This window comes from Bubalus bubalis, chromosome 5 (assembly GCF_019923935.1).
Source record: "Bubalus bubalis isolate 160015118507 breed Murrah chromosome 5, NDDB_SH_1, whole genome shotgun sequence".
NCBI classification, from domain to species: Eukaryota; Metazoa; Chordata; class Mammalia; order Artiodactyla; family Bovidae; genus Bubalus; species Bubalus bubalis.
In genome coordinates this window covers 30,293,051-30,317,006 of record NC_059161.1, presented here as the reverse complement: position 1 = coordinate 30,317,006, position 23,956 = coordinate 30,293,051, and the positions used below count along the sequence as shown (strand labels likewise).

The 23,956-nt window shown below is 51.6% G+C and overlaps 1 protein-coding gene across 4 annotated transcripts in view; it reads left to right on the top strand.

The window, feature by feature from the left end:
• CFAP74 (cilia and flagella associated protein 74) overlaps positions 1–23,956 on the top strand; it is a 91,790-nt gene that overhangs the window by 27,486 nt on the left and 40,348 nt on the right. For 3 of the 4 annotated variants that reach the window (XM_044942870.1, XM_006044664.3, XM_044942869.1), the window contains 16 exons: positions 6,319–6,386; positions 8,173–8,257; positions 8,366–8,506; positions 8,752–8,850; positions 9,793–9,897; positions 12,964–13,137; positions 13,671–13,781; positions 14,093–14,195; positions 14,527–14,684; positions 15,588–15,789; positions 16,412–16,459; positions 16,700–16,855; positions 18,181–18,354; positions 18,703–18,821; positions 21,216–21,282; positions 21,669–21,758. In XM_044942870.1, coding sequence (XP_044798805.1) covers positions 6,335–6,386; positions 8,173–8,257; positions 8,366–8,506; positions 8,752–8,850; positions 9,793–9,897; positions 12,964–13,137; positions 13,671–13,781; positions 14,093–14,195; positions 14,527–14,684; positions 15,588–15,789; positions 16,412–16,459; positions 16,700–16,855; positions 18,181–18,354; positions 18,703–18,821; positions 21,216–21,282; positions 21,669–21,758 — 1,884 coding nt within the window. In that variant the 5' untranslated portion in view covers positions 6,319–6,334. Of the gene's footprint in view, positions 1–6,318; positions 6,387–8,172; positions 8,258–8,365; positions 8,507–8,751; positions 8,851–9,792; positions 9,898–12,963; positions 13,138–13,670; positions 13,782–14,092; positions 14,196–14,526; positions 14,685–15,587; positions 15,819–16,411; positions 16,460–16,699; positions 16,856–18,180; positions 18,355–18,702; positions 18,822–21,215; positions 21,283–21,668; positions 21,759–23,956 lie in introns of all 4 variants that reach the window. The other variant, XM_044942871.1, reaches the window with a different exon arrangement.

The window sequence follows — 23,956 nt, the reverse complement described above, 5'->3', positions numbered from 1 at the left end:
TGTGAAGCCATCTGCTCCTGGAGTTCTGTTTGTTGACAGTATTTTTTTAAATAGCTTTTTGAGGAAATCTCTTATGGTGCTTTGTATTTCTGTGATGCCAGTTGTAACATTTTTTAATTTATTCTTTTTATTTTACAATTTTTAAAATTATTCATTTACTTTTGGCTGCGTCAGGTCTTAGTTGCAGTGCACAGGCTCTTCGTGGTGGCGCACAGGCTTCTCTCTAGTTGTGGTGCATGGGGTCCAGCACGTGGGCTCTATAGTTGGGATGCTCAGGCTTAGTTGCCCCGCAGTGTGTGGGATCCTAGTTCCCTGACCAGAGACTGAACCCACATTCTTTGCATTGAAAGTCAGATTCTTAACCACTGGACCACCAGGGAAGTCCCCTAATTTTTATGTTGAAGTATAGTTTATTTACTTTGTTGTGTTAGTTTCAGGTTGTAAAGCAAAGTGATTCAGATATACTTATATCCATTCTCTTTCAGATTCTTTTCCCATATAATTTTTTACAGAATATTGAGTATAGTTCTCTGTGCTATATAGCAGATCCTTGTTAATTGTCTATTTTACATATATTATTGTGTGTATGTTAATTCCAAACTCCTACTTTATCTCTTCCTGCCATGTCTCCCCTTTGATAACCATAAGTTTGTTTTCAAAGTCTGTGAGTCTATTTCTGTTTTGTAAATAATTTCATTTGTATTGTGTTTTTTTAGATGCCACATATGAGTGAGATCATATGATATTCATCTTTTTCTGACTCACTTTACTCAGAATGGAAGTCTCTAGGTCCATCTCACTGCAAATGGCATTATTTCATTCTTTTTTTAATGGTTGAGTAATATTTTCTTGGAATGGTTTGAGAAGGATAAGTGTTAACTCTTCTCTTTAATGTTTGGTAGAATTCACCTGTGAAGCCATCTGCTCCTGGAGTTCTGTTTGTTGACAGTATTTTTTAAAATAGCTTTTTGTGGAAATCTCTTATGGTGCTTTGTATTTCTATGATGCCAGTTGTATATATATGATCATATAAATATATATCTCTCACAACTTCTTTTTCCACTCATCTGTCAATGGACCGTAGATTGCTTCTATGTCTTAGCTATTGTAAATAGTGCTGTTATGAACACTGGGATGTATGTATCTTCAAATTATGGTTTTCTCTAGATAGATGCCCACCAGTGGGATTGCTAGATCACATGGTAGCCCTATTTTCAGTTTTTATGGAACTTCCATACTATTCTTCATAGTGACTGTACCAATTTACATTTCCACCAACAGTGCAGGAGGGTTCCCTTTTCTCCACACCCTCTCTAGCATTTATCATTCGTATGCTTTTTGAGGATGGCCATTCTTACCGGTTGAGAAATTTGTATGCAGGTCAGGAAGCAACAGTTAGAACTGGACATAGAACAACAGACTGGTTCCAAATAGGAAAAGGAGTACATCAAGGCTGTATATTGTCACCCTGCTTATTTAACTTGTATGCAGAGTACATCATGAGAAATGCTGGGCTGGAAGAAGCACAAGCTGGAATCAAGATTGCTGGGAGAAATATCAATAACCTCAGATATGCAGATGACACCACTCGTATGGCAGAAAGTGAAGAAGAACTAAAAGGCCTCTTGATGAAGGTGAAAGAGGAGAGTGAAAAAGTTGGCTTAAAACTCAACATTCAGAAAACGAAGATCATGGCATCTGGTCCCATCACTTCATGGGAAATAGATGTGGAAACACTGTCAGACTTTATTTTTCTGGGCTCTAAAATCACTTCAGATGGTGATTGCAGCCATGAAATTAAAAGACACTTACTCCTTGGAAGAAAATTTATAACCAACCTAGATAGCATATTGAAAAGCAGAGACATTACTTTGCCAACAAAGGTCCATCTAATCAAGGCTATGGTTTTTCCAGTGGTCATGTATGGATGTGAGAGTTGGACTGTGAAGAAAGTGAGTGCCAAAGAATTGATGCTTTTGAACTGTGGTGTTGGAGAAGACTCTTGAGAGTCCCTTGGACTACAAGGAGATCCAACCAGTCCATTCTGAAGGAGATCAGCTCTGGGATTTCTTTGGAAGGAATGATGCTGAAGCTGAAACTCCAGTACTTTGGCCACCTCATGCGAAGAGTTGACTCATTGGAAAAGACTCTGATGCTGGGAGGGATTGGGGGCAAGAGGAGAAGGGGACGACAGAGGATGAGATGGCTGGATGGCATCACTGACTCGATGGACGTGAGTCTGAGTGAACTCCGGGAGTTGGTGATGGACAGGGAGGCCTGGTGTGCTGTAGGTCTCCCTACATGGGATCGCAAAGAGCTGGACACGACTGAGCGAGCGACTGAACTGAACTGATTTTTACCAGTGTGCGGTGATACCTCATATAGTTTTTGATTTTCATTTCTCTAATAATCAGTGATGTTGAGCATCTTTTCATGTGTTTGTTGACCATCTGTATTTCTTCTTTGGAGAAATGTCTATTTAGGTCTGCCCATTTTTTTATTGGGTTTGTTTGTGGGATTTTGTGTGTGTGTGTGTGTGTTGTTTTGGCCATGCTGCAAGTGTGTGGGATCTTACTTCCCTGACCAAGTGACTAGGGATTGAACCTGTGCCCCCTGCAATGGAAGCACAGAGTCCTAAGCAATGGGCTGGCAGGGCACTCCCCAGTTGTTTGTTTTTTATATTGTGCTTCATGAGCTGTTTGTACATTTTGGAGATGAATTCCTTGGTTGTTTCCTTTGCAAATATTTTCTCCCATTCTCTGAGCTGTCTTTTCTTTTTGTTTATGGTTTCCTTTGCTGTGCAAAAGCTTTAAAGTTCAATTAAGTCCTATTTGTTTATTTTTGTTTTTATTTTCATTACTCTAGGAGATGGTTCAAAAAAGATGTTGCAATTTGTGTCAAAGAGTATTCTGCCTGTATTTTCCTCTAAGAGTTTTATAGTATCCAGTCTTATATTTAGGTCTTTAATCCATTTTGAGTTTATTTTTGTGTGTGGTATGAGAATTCTAATTTCATTATTTTACATGTAACTGTTCAGTTTTTCCAGAACCACTTATTGAAGAGACTGTCTTTTCTCCATTGTATAGTCTTACCTCCTTTGTTTTAGATTAATTAACCATAAATGTGTGGGTTTATTTCTGGGCTTTCTATCCTGTTGCATTGAGGTGTATTTCTGGTTGTAACTTCTTTTTTACTTCTGATTTCTAGATTTGAGCCCTCTCTCTGTTTTTCTCTTGTTGAGTTGGCCTCGATTTATCAATTCTGCTTATCTTTTCAGAGAACCAGCTCAGTTTCATTGATATTGTTTATTTAAGTCTCTATTTCATTTATTTCTCTTCTGATCTTCATGATTTCTTTCCTTCTGCTAAGTGGGTTTTGTTTGTTCTTTCTCTAATTGCTTTAGGTTATGTTTAGGCTGTTTATTTGATCCCACAGGTTTTGGATTTTGTTGGTTTGTTTTCCTTTGTGCCTAGGTCAAATTTGTCCCTAGAAGAAAATTGTAATTTCTTCTTTGATTTCGTCAGTGATCCAGTTGTTGTTTAGTAGTGTATTGTCTAGCCTCCTTGTGTTTGTGTTTCCTGTGGCTTTTTCCTTGTAGTTGATTTTTAGTCACATAGTTTTGTGGTCAGAAAGGATGCCTGATATGATTTCAATTTTCTTAGATTTGTTGAGACTTGATATGTGGCCTATTCTGTGATCTGTCCTAGAGACTGTTTCATGTACACTTGAAATTATTTGCTATTTTTGAATGGAATGTTCTATATAGATCTATTAAGTTCATTTGGTCTAATGTGTCATTTAAGGCCAGTTTTTTCTTGTTGATTTTCTGTCTGGACGACCTGTCCATTAATGTAAGTGGGGTGTTAAACTCCCCCCTTACATTAACTATTATAGTGTTACTATCAGTTTCTCCTTTTGTGTTTGTTAATATTAATACTTGCTTTATGTCTTTAGGGGCTCCTATATTGGGTGCATATTTGTTTACAATTGTTCATCTTCTTCTTGGCTTGATCCTTTGATCATTATGTAGGGTTCTTCTTTGTTTCTTATAACAGCCTTTGTTTTAAAGTCTACTTTGTCTGATATAACTATTGATAACCCAGCTTTCTTTTCATTTCCATTTTGCATGGAATACCTTTTTCCATCATGTCTTTCAGTCTGTATGTGTCTCTAGATCTGAAGTGAGTCTCTTGTGAAGTGAAAGTCGCTCAGTTGTGTCTAACTCTTTGTGGCCCCATGGACTGTAGCCTGCCAGGCTCCTCTGTCCATGGAATTCTCCAGGCAAGAATACTTGAATGGGTAGTCATTCCCTTCTCCAGGGGATCTTCCCAACCCAGGATCAAACCCAGGTCTTCCTGCATTGCAGGTAGATTCTTTACCATCTGAGCCACCAGGGTAGCCCAATAATACTGGAGTGAATAGCCTATCCCTTCTCCAGGGGATCATCCCATCCCAGGAATTGAACCAGGGTCTCCTGCACTGCAGGTGGCTTTTTACCAGCTGAGTTACCAGGGAAGCTCTTCACTGGAATGGGTTACCATACCCTCCTCCAGGGATCTAGCTTCCCAACCCAGATCTTTCCAACCCAGGGATAGAACCCAGGTCTCCCTCATTGCAGGCAGATTCCTTACTGTCTGAGCCACCAGGGAAGCCCATGAATATTGGAGTGGGTAGCCTGTCCCTTCTCCAGGGGATCTTTCCAACCTAGGAATTGACCTGGAGACTCCTGCACTGCAGGCAGATTCTTTACCAGCTGAGCTATGAAGCAGCATATATGTGGGCCCATTCAGTCACTCTGTGTCTTTTAATTAGGGCATTTAGTCCATTTGCATTTGAAGTAGTTACTGATAGGTACGTACTTCTTGCTATTTAGTTAGTTGTTTGAGGGCTGTGTTTTTAGTTCTATTTGTTCTTTTCTTCTTCTTCTGTTCTCCTCTCTTATGATTTGATGACGGTCTTTATTGTTACCTTTGGATTCCTTTCTCTTTGGTATGTGTGTATCTATTACAGATTTTTAGTTTGTGGTTACCATGAGACTCATATATAGCAGTGTGTATATATGTGTGTTAGTTGCCCAGTTGTGTCTGACTTTAGCACACCAGGCTCCTCCATTCATGGAATTCTCCAGGCAAGAATACTGAGTGGGTAGCCATTCTTTTCTCCAGGGGATCTTTCCAACCCAGGGATTGAACCTCAGTCTCCTGTATCGCAGGCAGATTCTTTACCACCTGGGCCACTAAGGAGGCCCAGATGTGTGTGTGTGTATATACATGCCACTGGTGGGTGGGGCTGAGGGGTCTAGGATGTCCCAAATTGATGTTGGCCTGCAGATGAATGGGACCAGATCCTGGGGTGGCTGGCTGAGGGCTCCACGGTGTCTTGGAGCTGATGTTGGCCTGCAGGTGGGCAAGCTGGGTCCTGATATGGCACGGCATGGGGCTGTGGTAGTTCTGATCTGGCATCTGCCCATTGAAGGGCAGGGCTGGGGCCCAGGGCTTCCAGAATTGGTGTCAAGCCAGTGGTGGGTCTGGCAGCAGGGTCTGGGGGTCCTGGAGGTGGTGTGTCAGCTCACTGGTGTGCAAGCTGGGTCCTAGCACTGATAAGCTGAAGGGCAGAGTGTGACATGGCACTCGCTGCCCTGTGTCCTAATGTTAGAGCCAGCTCCCCAAGAACAGCTGCTGGCAGCATCCCTGTCCCCAGGGTGAGCTGCCCACACCTCCAGGCTCTCCAGGAGGTTTCCTGAGATCAGCAGTGGGTCTGGCCCAGGCTCCTCTCAGTTTCCTGTTTCTGCTTGGGGCCCCGAGTGTGTGGGACTTTTTGCAAGTCCTCTAAGAGCAGTGTTGCTATTCCCACAGCCCTCTGCCTCTCCCAAAGGGAAGTCCATGCTGGCCTTCAAAGCCAGATGTCCAGGGGCCTGTCTTCCTGGTGCCAACCCCCAGGGTGGGGAGCCTGATGTGGGTCTTGGACCCCCCTCCTTGGGGAGAACCTCTGCAATTATGATGGTCCTTCAGTTTGGGGTTCCCCCCAGGTGTGGGTCTTGATGCACCACGACTTTTCCCCCACCCCACCCCATTGAGGGTCCTCCTTTACGTCTTTGATTGTAGACCATCTTTTCTGCTGCGCTAATCCTTACATGTCTGTTATATTCTGGGTGTGAGACCTTCCTCGGATCTGTGTACTGCAGATAATTTCTCATATTCTGTGGCCTCTCTTCATCTTCTTAATGTTTTTTTTAGAAGAGAGATGGTTAATTCTTTGAAATCCAGTTTTTTAAATGTTTTTTTAAATCCATCTCTGTACTTTGTAAACTTTTTGCAGCTGATTTTGCCCCAGGATGGAAGAAGACAACAAGAAGCTTTTGGATGACAAGCCGCTCATGGAAGATGGTAATTAAGAAGGGTCTCCTCACAAAGAACATACATTTCACAGCACAGAAGGCACAGGGTGGGCTTGATCAGGGCCCTTTAATTCCCTTTTTTTCATAGAAGCTACATTTTTTAAGCTCACATTTTTCTCGAAAAGGCAGCCTACAGTATTCTGTCTTTAACTGGAGAAAGGGTCCATGTGGCTGAGACCCTGAAGATGGTGACTGTGGTCTCCAGTGTCTCTGCGGAGGAATCTAGTGCCATGTTTACTCCAGTCCTCTGAGTGTGATCTGTTCTTGTTTTATTTTCCTGGAAACTTTTGGATTAAAAAAAAAGTCCTATGATCTGCAGTTCCTCTAAGACGTGCTTTGGTTTGGGATAGTGCTGGACACCAGCAGGACAGCTTTACAGGGACACTGATGTCCCTGCCCCACTAGGACCCACTTCCATGCCTGAGAGCCCCTGCCCCGAAGCTGTGCTGCCTTCTCCCTCCTACTGACCCCTGTCTCATGACTGTAGATTCATGCCTTTTAGAACTTCTTTTCAGTCATTTTTGCTGAGCTTTAATGAAGGACTGGAGATAAGCCGTGTTTTGCTGGAAATCGGCAGTGATTCTCAAAGGCAATAATTCTCACACTTTTTTGTCAGGAAACTCCATTATATTCCTAAAAAATTACTGAAGACCCAAAGAGCGCTGGTTTACATCAGTTATACCTTTCAATGTTTACTGCATTAAGAACTAAAGCTAAAAAAAATTTATTTACTCACTTAAAATAGCAGTAATAAACCTGCTGGGTGTAACATGCAGAGCCTGGCCTAAGAGCAGATGTCTGCCTCTCACTAGTCTGGTGTGGTATCCTGTGTCATGTGGCCTCTGGAAAACTCTGAAAGGTTGTTGCTGAGCCATGAAAGACGCCAGGATTCTTGGCCTCCGGAGGACAGGGATTTAATCTGGGCCCAGTGACAAGGCTTGATCACTCAGAGCTTTTGTGTAATACCGTTTTATTAAAGTATAAAAGAGATAGACATAGACATCAGAAGGGGGCAGAAAGAGTGTCCCTATTGCAAGTTTTAACAAACTGTTTTATGTCTGTTAGAAAGGTATTAATCAGATAAGAGAGACACCTCAAGGCTGAGGGAGTTTCACCAGGCCCCTCTCCCACAATATGCATTTTTGAGATAGGACTGCCTGAGGTGTGTCCTCCCCCAGCCATAAAACAATTGATATGAATACTGGTTTGTTGAGCTATTATCAGCCCAAGGTTTGAGAAAGGAAAAAAGTTAGTCTTAGGTGGACCCATTTAGAAGAAAGGCAAATTCCAAAGCAAATACATAGTTTTATTAGCATAGTTTAAGAAAAACATTTGCATAAGAAAAACGCATTGGTTAGCTCAAGGTTTGAGAAAAGTTAAGTTCAGGTGGAACCAGGTGTCGCCATGGCAACACAGAATCTTAAGAGAAACCTCCTTTTAATTTTGAATAAAGAAGGAAAAAAAATCTGACACTTGTAGTTTGTTTCCTCCTGCCGCTTAAGGGAGAGATAAAAAATGGCACTGCAGTCTATTTCCTCTGTTTGGAGACCCCTGGCCTTCCTGCCTGTTACCCTGTCAGCTCCACGCCACACTCACTGATCTCAGGGTGGAAGAGACAGGTAGTGTTTTGCTATTGTTACGAAAATAGCTTTGAAGTGCCGACCCCTGGAAAGGGTTCCCCGGGCCACGTTTTGAGAATTGCTGCACCTGTCAGGATTTATCCAGGAGCCTCAGGCTTGAGGGTCTCCATCTGCTTTCTCTTGCTTGACGTCTAGACACAGAGGAGCTGGAGGACCCAGAGCTTGTGCTGGACTGTGTCCCCAGGGAGGCTGAGCAGAAGGCCGGCCTGGGAAGCTCCTGGTAACTGACCTGGGTGAGGATGGGGTGAGGGGACCTCTGTATTCTGGACAGTACGGTGAGGGAACATAGCCCCCACACAAGGGTAGCAGGTGTCCTTTCCACGTCAAGTCCAGGAATAGAGCAGAGCAAGGACAAACAGAAACAGAGGTTGACTGCTCAGGAGAAAAGGCAGGCCTGCCTGCTGCGCAGGGACTTGAGCCACCTGGACCAGCTGCATGAAGAGAAAAACCTTTTCATCCAGAAGACAAGGTGAGTGGGCCAGCCGGTCCCCTGCCCCAGGCTGTGTGGGTGCCCTGGCCTTGGGGGTTCCCTGCCCTCCACTCCTATCTAACCAGCAGTAACACTGCCGTGTGGATGACATGAAACTTCACTCCTGAATGTGTGAGATGGAGGAGGAGAGGTCAGCCACCCCGGGCCTGGTCCCACCCAAGGAGAGGGAGACTGAGGCCTGGGGTACGCGCGACCACTCACCCTGATTCTGGCTCAACTTCTAGGGAGGAGCTACGTGCCTGCCGCAGGAGGATGGAACTCCTGATCAAGCAGCAGGAGAGTGTGGCGGCCGAGATAGCTGCAGAGAGGGCAGCCAACAACATGTAGGTCTGAGGTTGGAGGTGGGGCCTTGGGGCCAGTGTGTGAGCAAGGAGCCGTGTCCACCCAATTGTGACCCGCATCTAGTGCCCGCTGCACCCGGGTAGCAAGGGAATGGACCCATCTCCTGCCCTTGTGGGAATCTGACAGCTGCAGCAGACACCAGGAGTCAGGTGGCCACGAGCTGGGAGGGCGATCACTTTGATACGGGTGTCTAGGGGGCCCTCCCTGAGAAGGGGACCCACAGGCTGGGACCTGAGTGATAGAAACAGCAGCCACGCGGCACTGGAGCAGGAGCACCAGGGTGGGCTAGGTAGGGGTGGGGAGGAGCATCCAGCACAGGGCCCCAGATGGCACCAGGTCACGGGCCTGCAGACCAGAGCCATCTGGTCAGTGTCACTAAAGGCCATTCTCATAGAGATGACCCCACCCACTTCTGCCCTTAGAGGGGGTATTTAGGGGTGGTGCATCTGTGTGTCCTACCCCATCACCACCCACCCCATTCATCAGAGCATAACTAGGCTCAGCTGACCGGGGGTCAAAGGGACTTGAAGTAGAAATTTCAAGGGGATTTCTTGAAGCGCACCACCCCCGCCAAGGAGGGATTGGCCAAGGGTGGGTCTCTTGGTGGCTTTTGTCCTCGAGATGCTTCTGGTTGGCAGATGAGTATGCTGGGTCCTTCCTGGGCCAAAACCAGGCTGGGCCTGCTGCTCTGAGGAGCTGGCAACCAGGGAACAGCTCCCCATCCTGTTAGAGAGGCCAGCGGAGCGGGTAAAGGCAGCGTGGTCAGATCAGTGAGAGTAGGCCCAGGAGAAGCCTGCCTTCGGCCACGTTTCCGCCCACCCAACTGACCACTCATCTCCTGCAAGTGAAAAATCAGTTGAAGGCATGGCTGGCTGGGGGCCGGCAACCAAGGCCCTGACTGCCGCTGTCCCTGCGGTCACCAGGGCAGCCATGGGCCGCCTGGAGGCAGCATCGCAGCGCCTGTGCTCGGAGCTGAAGAATGAGCGGGACCTGCAGGCGCAGATGATGGTGGTGCTACAGCAGAGCGAGTGAGTCCAGGCCAGCTGGGGGTGGGGGGACCTTGAGATGGAGAACCACACTTGGCACTTGACTTTCAAGCTGCCTAAAAATGGAAGGGTAGCCAAGACTTCCCTTTTTGTTCAGTGTTTTTCACTTTCTCCACGTTTCTTTGAATTCTTAGGAACCGTGAAATCAGCTGCTTCTTCCTTTTTTCCTGCTCTTTGTGCCCCCATGAAACAACTGAAACGATTTTTAAATCTTTATGCCTTTTCTACAAGCATCCCCCCAGACCCCACCCCCTAGAGAGATACTCCACCCGGACCTTGTCCTGGAAGCCCTGCTGTGCGCCAGCCAATATCTGGGCTGCTCCTCACCAGCCTGGGACACCCCTGGTGGCCCTGCCTTTGTCCATCACTGTATCGTCCATTTAGTTTCTTAAAGCTTCTAACTTTTGAAAGAATTTCAAGTTTACAGAAGACTTGCAAAAACAGCACAAAGAATCCCCAGTGTCCCCTTCCTTCCATTATCTGGTGACACTTTACAGCAAGAGGGTCCCACCTGGAGTGGTTACAGAGGGTTGCCTGCCTCCAGTAGGAAGGACCTTCTGACCTCAATATTTCTGAAGATTCCACCCCCAGAAGGGCCCCCCAAGTTGCCTTCGTGTGATGTCTCCTCAGGACGGTGGCCTAGGATCCCCCACCTGGTGGCCCCCAGCAAGAGTCCTGAAGGCCACTGGTCCCCTTTCTTGGGGGGGGAGATTTCAGTCCCTTGATAGAGATGCGGTCTGCAGGGCTCCTTCTGTGCAGCCACGCTTTTCCTGTGGGAACTTGCTGGAACTTGTGGTGCACTGTGTCAGCCTGGAGAGCCCCTCCCCACCCCTCTCACGCTCCCGTTTTGCATTTACTGATGTTTCTCGCTTGAATCGGTTGTGATGATGGCTGCCAAAGGGCAATTTTCATTCACTTTTTGTGTGTGTGGCGTGTGGGACCTTAGTCCCCTGGCCACTTGGGGTGGGAGCAGAGTCCTTACCACCGGACCACCAGGGAGGTCCGTGCGAGCAGTTTTCTAATTCTGTGAGTCTTTCTAAGTGTGCGATTTCTCATCCTGCTGTAGAGAACAACGTTGTCTCACGTCTCTCTGTGTCAGTGCAGACTCTCCAATTTCTTTTCTGCTCAGTGACTTGTTCCTGCTCCATCTTCATCGTCTCCAGTTTGGCCAGTGGGACCTCTTTCAAGCTAGCTCCCTGTCATTTTTCCAGCACTTTCTGGGGGTAACAACAAGTTCCAGGCTTGCTTGTTTATTGTTGCCCAGCTCTGGACCTGCCAGGTGTGCCCAGAACCTGGTTTCTTGCAGAGAGAACAGTGTTTAGGGATCCAGGGTGGGTACCAGGGGGACCCACTGCTCCAGGCTGTCTCTCAGACAGAGCTGGGAAGCACATGTTCTTCTGTGTGTCTGCTGAAACAGAAGTTCATGCCTGGAAGTCCAGCTCCAACAAAAGCAGAAGTTCACCCTCGTCTCCCGTCTGACCTGTTCTGTCTCTTCTCTGACCTTCAGAGGCTCACCTTCGTCTCCCGTCTGATCTGTTCTGTCTCCTCTGACCTTCAGAGGCTCACCCTCATCTCCCATCTGACCTGTCCCGTCTCTCCTCTGACCTTCAGAGGCTCACCCTCGTCTCCCATCTGACCTGTTCTGTCTCTTCTCTGACCTTCAGAGGCTCACCCTCATCTCCTGTCTGATCTGTCTTGTCTCTTCTCTGACCTTCAGAAACTTGCCGCTCATTTTCCTCTGTGTTTTCACTCATTTCTCCTCCCACCAAATGCCAGTCTGCTGACCATGCCCAGCTGCCTGCTCCTCAGGCCCTGACCCAGGGAGCCCAGCTGCCTGCCCCGCCTCATGTGGGTGTGGCCAATGCCCACTTACTTTCTTACTAATCAGCTAAGGTCTAATTTACATGCAAGAAAACGCACACCAGATGTCCCCTCGTGTGTCCATCCATCAGCAGCACCAACCCCGGCGATCATGGGTGTCCCCACCCCGCCTCATTAGGTGTGCAGACCCTGCAGTGTATACTGCCTTGTGCCTGCTCCTCCTCCCTACACAGCAGCCACGAGGCACCTCCCTTCATGGCTGCAGAGTCCACTGCCATTTGCGTCACGGCTGAGCAGGACCGCCCAGGCCCCTCCTGGCTCCCATTGGAAGCCCACCCAGTTCCATGGCCCAGTCAGTGTCCGCCTTGGACAACGTAGTGGCCCCTCTGCCCTCTGGTGCAGTCGTCAGCTTCAGCTTCCAGCTCCATGGCCTTGTTGTTGGTTCTTCCTTGGATGTTGCTCCATGAGCACCAAGACTTCGTAAATAGCTCTGTCCACTGCTTGGTGCTTCCCTGAGCTGGCCACCACCTCTGGGCCAGTGTGTTCAAGCCTGTGCCCACGGCAGCCTCACCAGGGGTGTCACCTGGGACCCCTGGCAGCCCTCCCCTGGGCCTGTGACCAACCAGAAGTCACCCTTGAACCTGTTCTCGGGGGGGATGTGCCTTCAGGGCCCTCGGTGTTGCTGCTGGAGTCTGTGTGCCCAGAATCAAGGGCACCCCAGGCCACAGGGATGTCGACGAGCCCCCCCCAACTCGCAGTGTGGGCTGAGGCTGGGCGGGCCACAGAGCAAGTGTCAGCTGACCCCAAGGCCGTCCTCCGGGGACACGTGTCCCATTCCACCTGGAGCCCTGTGGGCACACCTGACCTTGGGGGTTGGGAGCTCAGACAGAGCCACTCACTGTCACCAAGCACCTGCTGAGTGCCAGACCCTGATCCCAGCGCTTAGGGGTTGATCCCAGCACTTAGGCATCGTCAGTGAGTAAAACCCCAGAAAACCCTGCCACGAGGAGCCTGTATCATGGGGGCTGGAGCATGGTAAGAGGCAGGTAAGAGGGTGGGCGCCATGTGGCGGGGCCTGTACTCCCCTGCGCCCAGAGAGCAGAGCTGCGGTGGCAGGGGCCCAAGTGTCATCGGTCAGATGCAGTGCCACATCCCTGGAGTGGCTGCAGCACAGAGGGGTAGCCCAATCTCCCACCCCTGGCTGACGTGAACACCCCCGCCTGCCAGGAGCTCCCTGTGGCAGATCGAGGTCCAGGAGGGGCAGCTAGAGGACGCCCGCAAGTCGGCCCAAGAGGAGGCTGCAGCCGCCAGGAGAGGCCTTCAGGAGCGGGCAGCCAAGCAGCTGCACCGGGAGATGGAGGCCTCGGGGAAGGCAGAGGGGAACAGGCTGCTGCGGGCCCGGTGCGTCCAGGCCTGGGGTCCTGCCTGCCCCCTCCCCCGCCTGCCCGCCCTGGCCCACCCTCCCAGCCCCGGCCAGAGTGGCTGGAGCCATGCTCACTCCCTGACCTGACAGTGGCTTCCTCCTGGACACCCAGCCATTTTCTCTGCTCTGGCCACTCCTTCAGCCCATCCTCCCTGAGGCCTGACACTGCCCACTCCCCGGGGGCAGCCCCTTCTGAGCACAGGGCAGGAGGACAAGGTGTGCCGCAGGCCAGGGGACCCAACCTCCCACCCCTGGGGAGTCCCTGCCCCCCATCCCACCTTCACAGGTTTCCTCCAACTCCCACTCTACCTGTCGCCGGATCTCCTGCTTCCGTGGAATCTAAGCCCATGGACACCTGTGGGATCCCCATCTCCCTGCCCCCGCCAGGCACGGTGCAGGGTCCTCCCTCATGCGTTTGCCCTCAGTCCCCTCTGGGTCTGCACAGCACATGTTCCTGTCCCCCCTTCTCCACAGCACATGTTCTCATCCTCCCCACCCGCCGCCCCTGCAGGAGATGCGTGCACCTGCAGAAGGAGCTTGGACTCCGGCAGCAGAAGCTGGTGGAGGAAGCCCAGAAGAACCACCGGAAGGCCCTGAGATTCCTGAAGGCCTCGTTGGGGAGGTGTGTCGTTCCTTCTCCTCAATTTCCTTGTGTCCACCTCACCCCTGCCAAGGGCAAGCCTGAGAAAGTGGGTCACTTGCCTTTATGTTGAAATTCTCTGATTTTATCATTGAACCCTCATGTCATCGGTGCTTTCAGTTTTGAGCTGACAGCTGCTGCTTTCAGACAAGGACTGATCTAGAGAAATTGATCTCACCGTTTTCTCGCGGCTCATGTGCAGCCCAGCTCTCTTCTCGCTTGCACTTGGCTGTTTCCTTGGGGCTCCTCCCAGCCCTGAGGTTGCTCAAGTGGTGACCAGGCCCTCCCTTCAGGATCCGTGAGCAGGAGCAGAAGGAGGAGCTGGAGACCCGAGAGCACATGCGCAGGCGCATGGACGCGGTGCTGGCCCTGAAGAACAGTATCTCCGCCAACCGGGTAGGAGCCCTTCCGGGATCCAGGCGGGACCGCGTGCACCTGCCTGCCCTTGGACAGCCTCTCAGGCTCAGCACACCATGTGCTGGCATCCCAGGCCTTCCTGGGGAAAGTGGGGCCTGGGGGTCAGTTAGGCCAGGGATGTGGGAAGGGATCCGCAAGGGAAGCCCTGGAGGATTTTCAGGAGAGGCAGCTGGGAGTGCATGGGGAGTGGTGATGACGTCCTCACCACCTGTGTCTCTGGTACAGTGTGAGATCACCCACTGCATAGAAAGCTCCAGTGTGCCTGCATACACCTGCAGATGCTGGAGCCTCCATGTTCTCCTTTCCCAAGGAAACGCTCCGGAAATTTCAAGCATGGGGCCAAGCCAAGACAGAGTTGGCAGAACAGAAGGCCCAGGCCGAGAAGAAGGCAATTCTGGCCCAAGGTGGGGACGCCTTTAAGCACCTGTGCCATCAGCGCCGGCGCCAGGAGTTGGAGGCCCAGAACCGGTGAGAATGCTGGGAGCACCCCAGGGTAGTGGGGGCACGTCTGCCACAGCTAGTGAGGCTGCCTCTCACCCTGCGTCTCCCCTCCACCCCCACCCCATGCGAGGTACCTCTCCTGGGCCTCAGAGCACAGCCTCTCCTGACTCTGCCACCAGGCATGCCCCTATGTCTAGTGGCTCACTCCTTTGTCTCTGCATGCCCAGCTCCCTACTAGCCCTCTCCTCCCTCCCAGAAGGCAAGGGTAGCCTGGGCTCACTTTCTGGTCTCAGGTGCTCAGTGGTGCCTCAGTCCATGCTGCACCCCGTCATCCCCCAGAACCCCTGGGCCTTCAAGGTCCCCATTCACAGGTCCTAGGCTGCGCCCACCCTGAGAGAAAAGGGTCCTCTGGAGGGCTTCCCAAGATGCTAGAGCGAGTTCACAGCTCTCCCACCTAGCCCAGCGTTGCACACTAGGCTCTGTGTCTCCTCTCCCTGCTGGAGGCCTGTCCCTTCCCCCCCCTCCCCTGGCTTCCTAGCCCCACCCGTCGTGGTCACTGTTAGCATCTGCACAGCTGTGGCTTCCTGGTCCTGCTGCTAGGGAGTGTCCCCTAGTCATACCATTGCCCCACCTGCAGGGGTCCCGGGGTTGGGAAGAAGCTCCTTGGCATCTGAGGCTCTCAGTCCTGGCACGTGGGAGGGACAAGTGGGGAGCAGCACCCTCCCACCCAAGGCTGCCCTGGTCTGAGCCTCAGCCGGGCCCCAGAAGCCTGGGGACTAGGAGAGCAGGGACACGAGAGCCCAAGGTTGGCGCCCCGGGTCTCTGGCCCGGCCACCCTTGGGCCTCCTCATCTGCTCCCCTGGAGCCCAGTGGGCCCAGCCTCTCGGGTCGGGGGCGTCTGGCTCTCGGCCCAGACAGCATTCCCTGCAGCGCCTTCGAGGAGGAGCAGAAGCGCAGGAAGCAGGAGATTGTGAGTCGGCTCTTGAAGGAAGAGGCCATGGAGGACCGGAGGAGGGCACGGCCCGAGCCCCCCAGACCCGCAGGCCAGCGGAGCCTGAGGGACCAGACCTGGAGCTACGTGGCCACCTTCTGCGATGGGCAGAGCACAGAGGCCCCGCTCTGCTGTCCCCTGGTGAGCGGATGCCCTGGGGGCACAGGACCGTGCCTGCCAGCCAAGATCAGCACCACGGAGAGCGCCTGGCCCCAGTACCTCTCCTCCCGGTGCTTGCGTCTGATGCCCCACCCCCACCACCAGGGCCATGGATGGCCTCGAGGCTCCCTCCCAAGGCAGGCCGGTGGCAGCCTCCCCGGTCTCTGGTGCCTCACCCACTGAGAGGCAGACCCCACAGCCACCCGTACCCTAAACAAGATTGTCTCGGGCCGCCGTACATGTGCATCGTTTTGGTGACCTGCTTACTGTGCCTGAAGATGTGGGACAGGGATCTTGGGACCCTGTCCTGAGCCCAGGTGGCCCTTCCACTTCTGCCCTGTGCATCCCCAACCTGAAGGCCCAGCTCACTGGCTCTAACAAGGGTGCTGCCGGCTGGGCCCCCAGGCTTCATTGCATGTTGCCCCCCAGGGTCTCCACTCCTCTCAGTGCCCCTCTCCACCCTGCTGTCCTGGGCAGCGCCCACCTGCACCTCCTGCTGCCTCCTCCCTATTGTCTCACCAGCCAGAGTGCTCCTGCTCTTCTCCGCGGGGGGCCTTTCTCTCACCTGCAGCAACGTCAGTCTCCACCCTTATCCCTATTCCAGCCTGATGTCCCTGGACAGAGGCCAGGTCCAGCCCAAGAGCAGATAAAGGTCTGTGAAGGGGATTCCAGCACATATGTGGGCCCTGGAGAAAGGCTTTCATGATGTGTAGACACTTGTACTTTAAATGGAAGTGACAAACGATGTGTGCTCTGGTCTCTGATGCAGAGTGGGGCCTGAGGTCCCGGGGTCCTCCTTCCCATCTATGTGGGGCGGGCCTAGGGGCCTGGGGGGTCCTCCTCCTGTCAGCATGTTCTCTTTTCTAGAATGAGCCGTGTCTTTCTCCCCCAGCTCCAGGAGACCAGGTCCAGATTCTGCCAGTCCTCTCCATTGCTGACGGCCATCTCCAGTGAGTCTGTCCAGGGGGACGGGAGCCTCGGCGGGGAGGACACACTGGCTTGGCCGGAGATCCCCGGGCTCTGGAATGAGGACTACAAGCCTTTCCAGGTAGCTCCTCAGACACAGACACAGCCCCGTCTCCCCCACCCACCCCCACCCCGTCCTGATGACCGCTGGGGCCTCGCTCATGGGTGCTGCTCTGCGGCTTCTCCTGACTGCCTCCCTGCCCCATAGCACACAGGCCGGCAGGGGCCACACACAGCAGGTGCAGGCTGGGGCTCAGGGTGAGGGAGTGAGCCCTGATTCCTGCACTTACCACTGGGAAGCCTATGGCTGGAAGGCCTGCTCACACTTCCTTTGACAGCCTTCTGTCAGGGCAGTGGTCATCCCAGCAGGCATAGCTCTGTGAGCCACGGAGTTGGCAAGTGTCCAGTGCACGTGGCAGGATGCTGGCCCCAGCTTTGTTTCTGGCCACCCGGGAGGGCGTCACCTCTATCTGTGGGCAAACTCATTCCCATCATTTTGAGGGTCAAGCCATTTGGTTCTGCTGGTTCTAAGGAGGCCTGACTGACTGGGCTGGAGCTGGGCACTACCCCACTCAGGCTTGGGGTCACTGCACAGGGGTCACCAGTCAGCAGGCCAGCTTCCACCCCAGAGTGCAAGGGCAGGAGGGTGCCAGTCCCTGGGTTGGCCCCGGCACCAGAGACAGGCCCCCAGAGACTCCCTCTCTAAGTCACTGAGACTGTCAGGGCTGCACCTTTGTGCCACTTGAAAAAATGTTGCTTCCTGTAGAAATTTTCAAAAACTTTTTCTTGGCCTGATTTTAAAATACTTTCAAACTGTAGTAGTAGAAAAGACTCTTGAGAGTCCCTGGACTGCAAGGAGATCAAACTGGTCCATCCTAAAGGAAATCAACCCTGAATATTCATTGGAAGGACTGATGCTGAAGCTCCAATACTTTGGCCAGTTGATGTGAAGAGCTGACTCATTGGAAAAGACCCTGATGCTGGGAAAGATAGAGGGCAGGAGAAGAAGAGGACAACAGAGGATGAGATACTTGGATGGCAATGAACATGAGTTTGAGCAAACTCTGGAAGATGGTGAAGGACAGGGAAGCCTGGCGTGCTATAGTCCATGAGGTCGCAAAGAGTGGGACACGACTGAGCAACTGAACAACAAAAAATCTAGAAACCCCCCCTCTGCCATTATTTTCCAGAAATCCTCTAGGTCGTGGATGGCTCTGCTCAGCCTCTTGTCCCCCACCCCCACCACCTTGCTGGTGCCCCACCTTGGATATTGCATGCCCCCCTCCCCACGTGGCTCCCTCTCCGCCCCATGCGGCCTCAGTGATCCTGGCTGTTCGTGTCCCTCACTCCCCAGCTGCCCTCAGGGAGGCCTGGCCAGGCTTTCCAGATGGCCCTGTCAATCCCCAGGTATCCAAGGAGGATGTGGACCAGAAGCCGGTGGGTGGAACAAAGATGGACAAGGACATCCTGGCGCGGACAATGCAACGACTACGCAGTGGGGTGATCCACAAACAGGTGGCATCAGGGCGTGAGTTCAGAGGGTGCCCCTTCAACAGCAAGCCCAAGTTCATCCACTTCAAGGTGAGCCCAGGGTCCCGGTACCAGTGTCCTCACCTGGGACTGAGGGTGACAGGGTCCCATGGAAGGGCTCAGGCACCGGCCCAGGAGGGCACTGGTCCTAGGGAGGCTGGGACGTCACAACTTCCCAGTCCCCCTGGAGGAGCCAGGCACCACCCAACCCTTTGCTGGGGGACCCACACCCGCTGGTCCCCAGGCACCTGCTTCCTGCCCAAGGCGGAGGTCCTGGGAGACCAGGGAGACGTCCTGGGAGACCAGGGAGACGTCCTGGTCTCCCAGGCATGGCTGTCAGGTGCCGAGAAGCAGCCACCAGAGAGCTTTGAGTATTAACTTTTCACTCGCTTTACCTAGGACTTTGATGTGGGCAAAGTGTACAAGAAGAAGATCACGCTGATCAATGCCACCTACACGATTAACTACTGCAAGCTGGTGGGCGTGGACGAGAGCCTGCAGGACTTCATCCACGTGGAGTAGGCAGTGGGGTGGCCATGGGCCGGGCCTTAGTCCCTGCAGCTGCTCCCAGAGCCTCTTTGTTTGAACCACACTTGGGGCCCGCGGGCATTTTCTGAAGTGTCTCGGCCCCCGTCCTCAGGCCAGCCCCATTTTCCCTGATGAATGGCTTGACATTTCCTCCTCTGTGTTTTGAGGTCAATGGCTCTGAGTGAGAGCTCCCTGTGGGACCTTGTGCCTCCTCAAAGTAAAGAGAAAAGCCATCTTTTTATTTCAGGACTGTGTACTTGAACTCTTTAAATTTTCAGTCTGCTCCAGAGTTTCAGGTTTCTTCTCTTGAGACCCTGCTGATGCCTGAGCCAGATTCTCTCGTCTGTGATCCCTTCTGGTCCCTGGAATCCTCTCTTCCTTCTTATTTTGTTTTCCCTCATTTCCCTCATAACGACCGTTACTGTGTCTCTCTGCAGGGCCCATTTCTCTTCTGCTCTTTAAGCATTTTGACTTCTTCGTTAAGGGTTTTTTCTCCTCCCCTTCCTGGCTTCTTCCGCTCCTCCTCATCGTCAATGGGGAGGTCCCTGGGGCTGTAAGTACCCAGGTGTGCGTGGCTCCTGCTGTGAGTGCTGCAGCCTCCGAGGCCCTGTCCGCTGCCCGCGGTGCCTTCCAGGGCTGTGCTGCTGGCCGGGGCTCTGGTCAGTCTCCCCATTGGACTCACTGTCCGTTCTGTGCAGCTTGTGAGCCAGATGCAGGATCTTCACTCCCTTTTCTGTCTTCCCTTGTTCCACATTTATCACCTGCGTGTCCTCCACTGTCGGGCGTGCTGACAGCGGGGCTTTCCGTGTGGCTGGTTCTCCCTGTGGATCTGTGGTTTCTGGAGGAGTGGGCGGGGGTGCACAGTCGTTTGGTCACATCACCTTGGCCACCCCAAGTCACCCTCCCCAGCCTGGATCAGGAATGTTTTATGGGCAGCTTTTTCTCTCAACACCATGAGGATATTCCTCCCTGTCTGCTTGGCTTATGCTGTTGCCGTTGGAAGTCGGCTTTCCGGCCAGTCCCCTGTCTTCATAGGTTATCCAGCCTCCTCTGATCACCATGAGGTTGCCGGGCCCTTGGGGTCCAGCATGTCCACCACCATGTCTGCTGTGGATCGCTGTCTCCTAGAGCCGTTTTAGAACTCCCTGTGCTTCCTGGTCAGGCTCTGCCAACAACTGTGGACATCCCTCCTCCCTGGCCCTTCACACACTGTCCCCATCCATCCTCACGGACCGGCCCTCTGTGCTCGACTTGAAACCTGTCTGCTCTGCACCCCCACGCTTCCTGACCCCTGTATCACACCTCACACCACCCCCCGGCCTTTGCCGTCATCTCTCTGAGCAAGTTTCTGGGGTCTGTCCCTCCATTCACTTCTCTCTTTTATGGTATCTAATCGGCTGTTGAAATTACTAATTTCATTTCCAATTCCAGTTGCCATATTCCTCATTTCTGAAGGTCCCAAGCTGTCTTTCAGATCAGCTGATATTTCCGGTTCTTTTCTCACGTCTGTAAAAGTCTCCCTTCAGTAATTCTGCCACCTGAGGTCCTGGGGTCTGGCCCTGCCCCTTGCCGTGTCCCTGTCGGTTTGTGCACAGCTTTCAGGTCTGGGTTTTGACCCATCCACTGGTGAGATGCCATTTGGGACTCTGTTTGTCTAACACCACTTCCCTCCCAACACGAGGAGCTCGGGTCTACTTCTGCCTTGAGCCCCTGGGACGCTGCCAGCCAGAGACAGATTTTAATATTAAGTTTTTGCTTGTGTTTTCTAAGCAAAGTACAAGAGGTAAAATCCAACCTTGTGAAAATGGACCTCATGTTTCATGTTAGCAATTTTGTGGGGGGCTCCTTTTTTTTCAGACAAATTCAAAGTCCTTCCAGAACACTGGGAATGTGAGGCTGTTTTCCTGATCCTTTTACTTGAAGTGGGGCTCAGATGGCTCCAGTTGAATGTACCACCTTCAGTCCCAGCTCCCTGCCTAGCTCACAGCCCATCACCTTGAAACCAAAGTCCTAGACCCTTGGTTCCAGGCCTGGCTCATGCCCCCAGGGAACCATGACCGCTGCTCACCCCAAAGCATCTGTACCCTCTGGGGCCAGCCCCTCCTTCCCTCCCTCCTTCCCTTTCCCCTCCCCCTCCCCTCCTTTCCCCATTTCCCTCCCTCCTCTCTCCCTCCGCTCCTTCACTCACACAACTGACACTCAGATGTCCCTGGAGTATCTCCTGTGGACTGAGCCCCAGGGAGGCAGCAGAGGCTCAGCCCCCGGGACAGGGTGAGAAGGAGGTTTCAATGGCCTGCCCAGGCACTGGCTGTCTGGGACAATGGCTCCAGCCCATCTGGGGACACGGCAGGAGGCTCAGCCCTGCTCTGTTGTTGTTCCCGCAGCTTTGACCCCCCGGGCCCACTATCAGCCGGCATGTCCTGCGAAGTGCTTGTCACCTTCAAGCCCATGGTGAGTGTCAGTCCAAAAACCAAGCTGTGGAAAAGGGGGTTTTCTACTATCTCGAGAGGGTGGTGGGTGGAATTGGGGTCTCCGCTGCCCCAGGCTCCACAGGATGTTGTGATGGAGGAAGGACACACTGCAATGCAGAGGGAGTGGCATGTGGCCTCCGCTTGGCTAATTTCCAAAACATGCTGGAGACTCTTCTTCAGCTCAGACAAGGTGACACGGAGGCCCTTCTGCATCCCTGGGTGGCAAGTGTGACTGCTGATGCCCGCGGGTCCAGTGGGATGGGCTGCAGGCCCCTCCCTTAGGCAGCAGTGGGGGTGGGTTGTCCAGATAGCACGTGTCACATGGAAGCTGCAAATGTGTGGGTGGTCGGGGGTTTTATTTTTTAGATAAACAAAGATCTGGAAGGAAGTGTCTCGTTTCTGGCTCAGACAGGCGGATTTTCTGTTCCACTGAAATGTTCAACAAAGAAATGCTCTGTGAGTTTGTGCTGAGCATCGGGGGTGTGGGGGGAGGCGGGTCTGAGGCTGATGTCTGGGGAGGTGGGTACCCATGCCCATGCTGCAAACTTCCAGAGAGTCTGCGCAGGGAGGCATCCAGCTTGCAGGACCCCTGGGTCAGAGGAGACCCTCGGGCTCGTCTCAGGATACCTGCTCCTCCCAGAAGCTCTGTGGTGTCACCTGATGGGTTTCTTTTGTAAATTATAGTCACCATGCAGCTTTCACATCCCCAGAGCTTGTAACTGGAGTTCGTGCCTTCTGATCCCTCTACCCATTCTACCACCCCACCCCCGCCTGAAACCACATCTGTTTGGTTTATTTTCTCGTATCTGTGAGCTCCATTTTTTTTTCAGATTCCACCATAAGTGTAATCATACAGTACCCATCTTTTCTACCTGACTTATTTCATGTGTCATAATGCCATTCACATTGTTCCAAATGGCAAGGTTTCCTTTTTATGGCTGAATAATATTCCATTTTATATCCACCGCAATTTCTTTATCCATCTATTTGTCGATGGACCTGACACTTAGGTTGCTTTCACGTCTTGGCTTTTGTAAATAGTGCTACAGTGAATATGAGCATGCAGACAACTCTTCTGATGATACTGGTTTCATTCATTTGGACAAATACCCAGAACTGGGATCACTGGGTCATATTGTAATTCTCTTTATAATTATTTGAGGAGTCTCCATACTGTTCTCCACAGTGGCATCACCAGTTTATATTCCTACCAGCAGTGCATGAGGTTCCTTTTTCTCCACATCCTTGCCAGCACTTATTACTTATTTCTTTTTGATAATAGCTATTCTAATGGTACGGAGAAGGCAATGGCAACCCACTCTGGTACTCTTGCTTGGGAAATCTCATGGACGGAGGAGCCTGGTAGGCTGCAGTCCATGGGGTCTCTAAGAGTTGGACATGACTGAGCAACATCCCTTTCACTTTCCACTTTCATGCATTGGAGAAGGAAATGGCAACCCACTCCAGTATTCTTGCCTGGAGAATCCCAGGGGCGGGAACCTGGTGGGCTGCCGTCTATGGGGTTGCACAGAGTCGGACATGACTGACGTGACTTAGCAGCAGCAGCAGCATTCTAATGGTATGGCTTCCCTGGTGGTTCAATGGTAAAGAATCTGCCTGCTAATGCAGGAGACATGGAGATGCAGGGTCAATCCCTGGGTTGGGAAGATCCCCTGGAGAAGGAAGTGGCAACCCACTGCAGTATTCTTGCCTGGGAAATCCCATGGACAGAGAAGCCTGGCAGGGTACAGTCCTTGGGGTTGCAAAGAGTCAGACACAACTCAGCAATTAAACAGCAACAATGTTCTAACGATACAAGACAACAGGGAGCTGTGGTTTTGATTTGCATTTCCCTGATGATCAGTGATACTTTCATGAGGACATTTCGTGTGCATGTTGGCCATTTGTATGTCTTGTTTGGGAAAATATCTATTCAATTCCTCTGTCTATTTTTAAATCATATTGTTTGGGTTGGTTTGTGTTTTTGCTATTCAGTTGTGTGAATTCTTTACATATTTTGGATATCAACTTCTTATCAATGTGATTTGTAATGATTTTCTTCCATTCCATGAGCTGCTTTTTCATTTTGTTTGTAATCTCCTTTGTTACATGGAATTGATATTTTCTTTTAATTAAGAAAATTTTCGTATTAATGAAAAGCAGAAAGAATATCCATATAATCACTTCCTGAATCCAGTCACTGTCAACATTTGCCACTTCTTCTGTCTATCTGTCTGCTTACCTGGCCCACTTCGGAATGAATCAGCAATTTCCTATTGCTCAATACCCATCCTTATAAAACATCAGCATCTCAAATACAATTAACCACATTCCTAGTCATCACCTCCCACCCAGTCCATATTCAAATGTACTGAGTTGTCCCCAGACCACCTTCTATAACTGTGGTTTTTTTGAGCTGAGATACAATCAAGCTCACATATTGCATTTGATTATTAAGCTCTTAAGTCTCTTTTCTTTCAGGCTTTAACTCTAGTAAAATACATACCTAGACATGGCATGTGTAGGAAATCCCATGGACGGAGGAGCCTGGCAGGCTATCGTCCATGGTCGCATGAGCTGGACACGGCTCAGGGCCTGCACCACCAGCAGCACCGCACACGGCATAGGTATACCATCTTAAGTGGCTGTGAGTG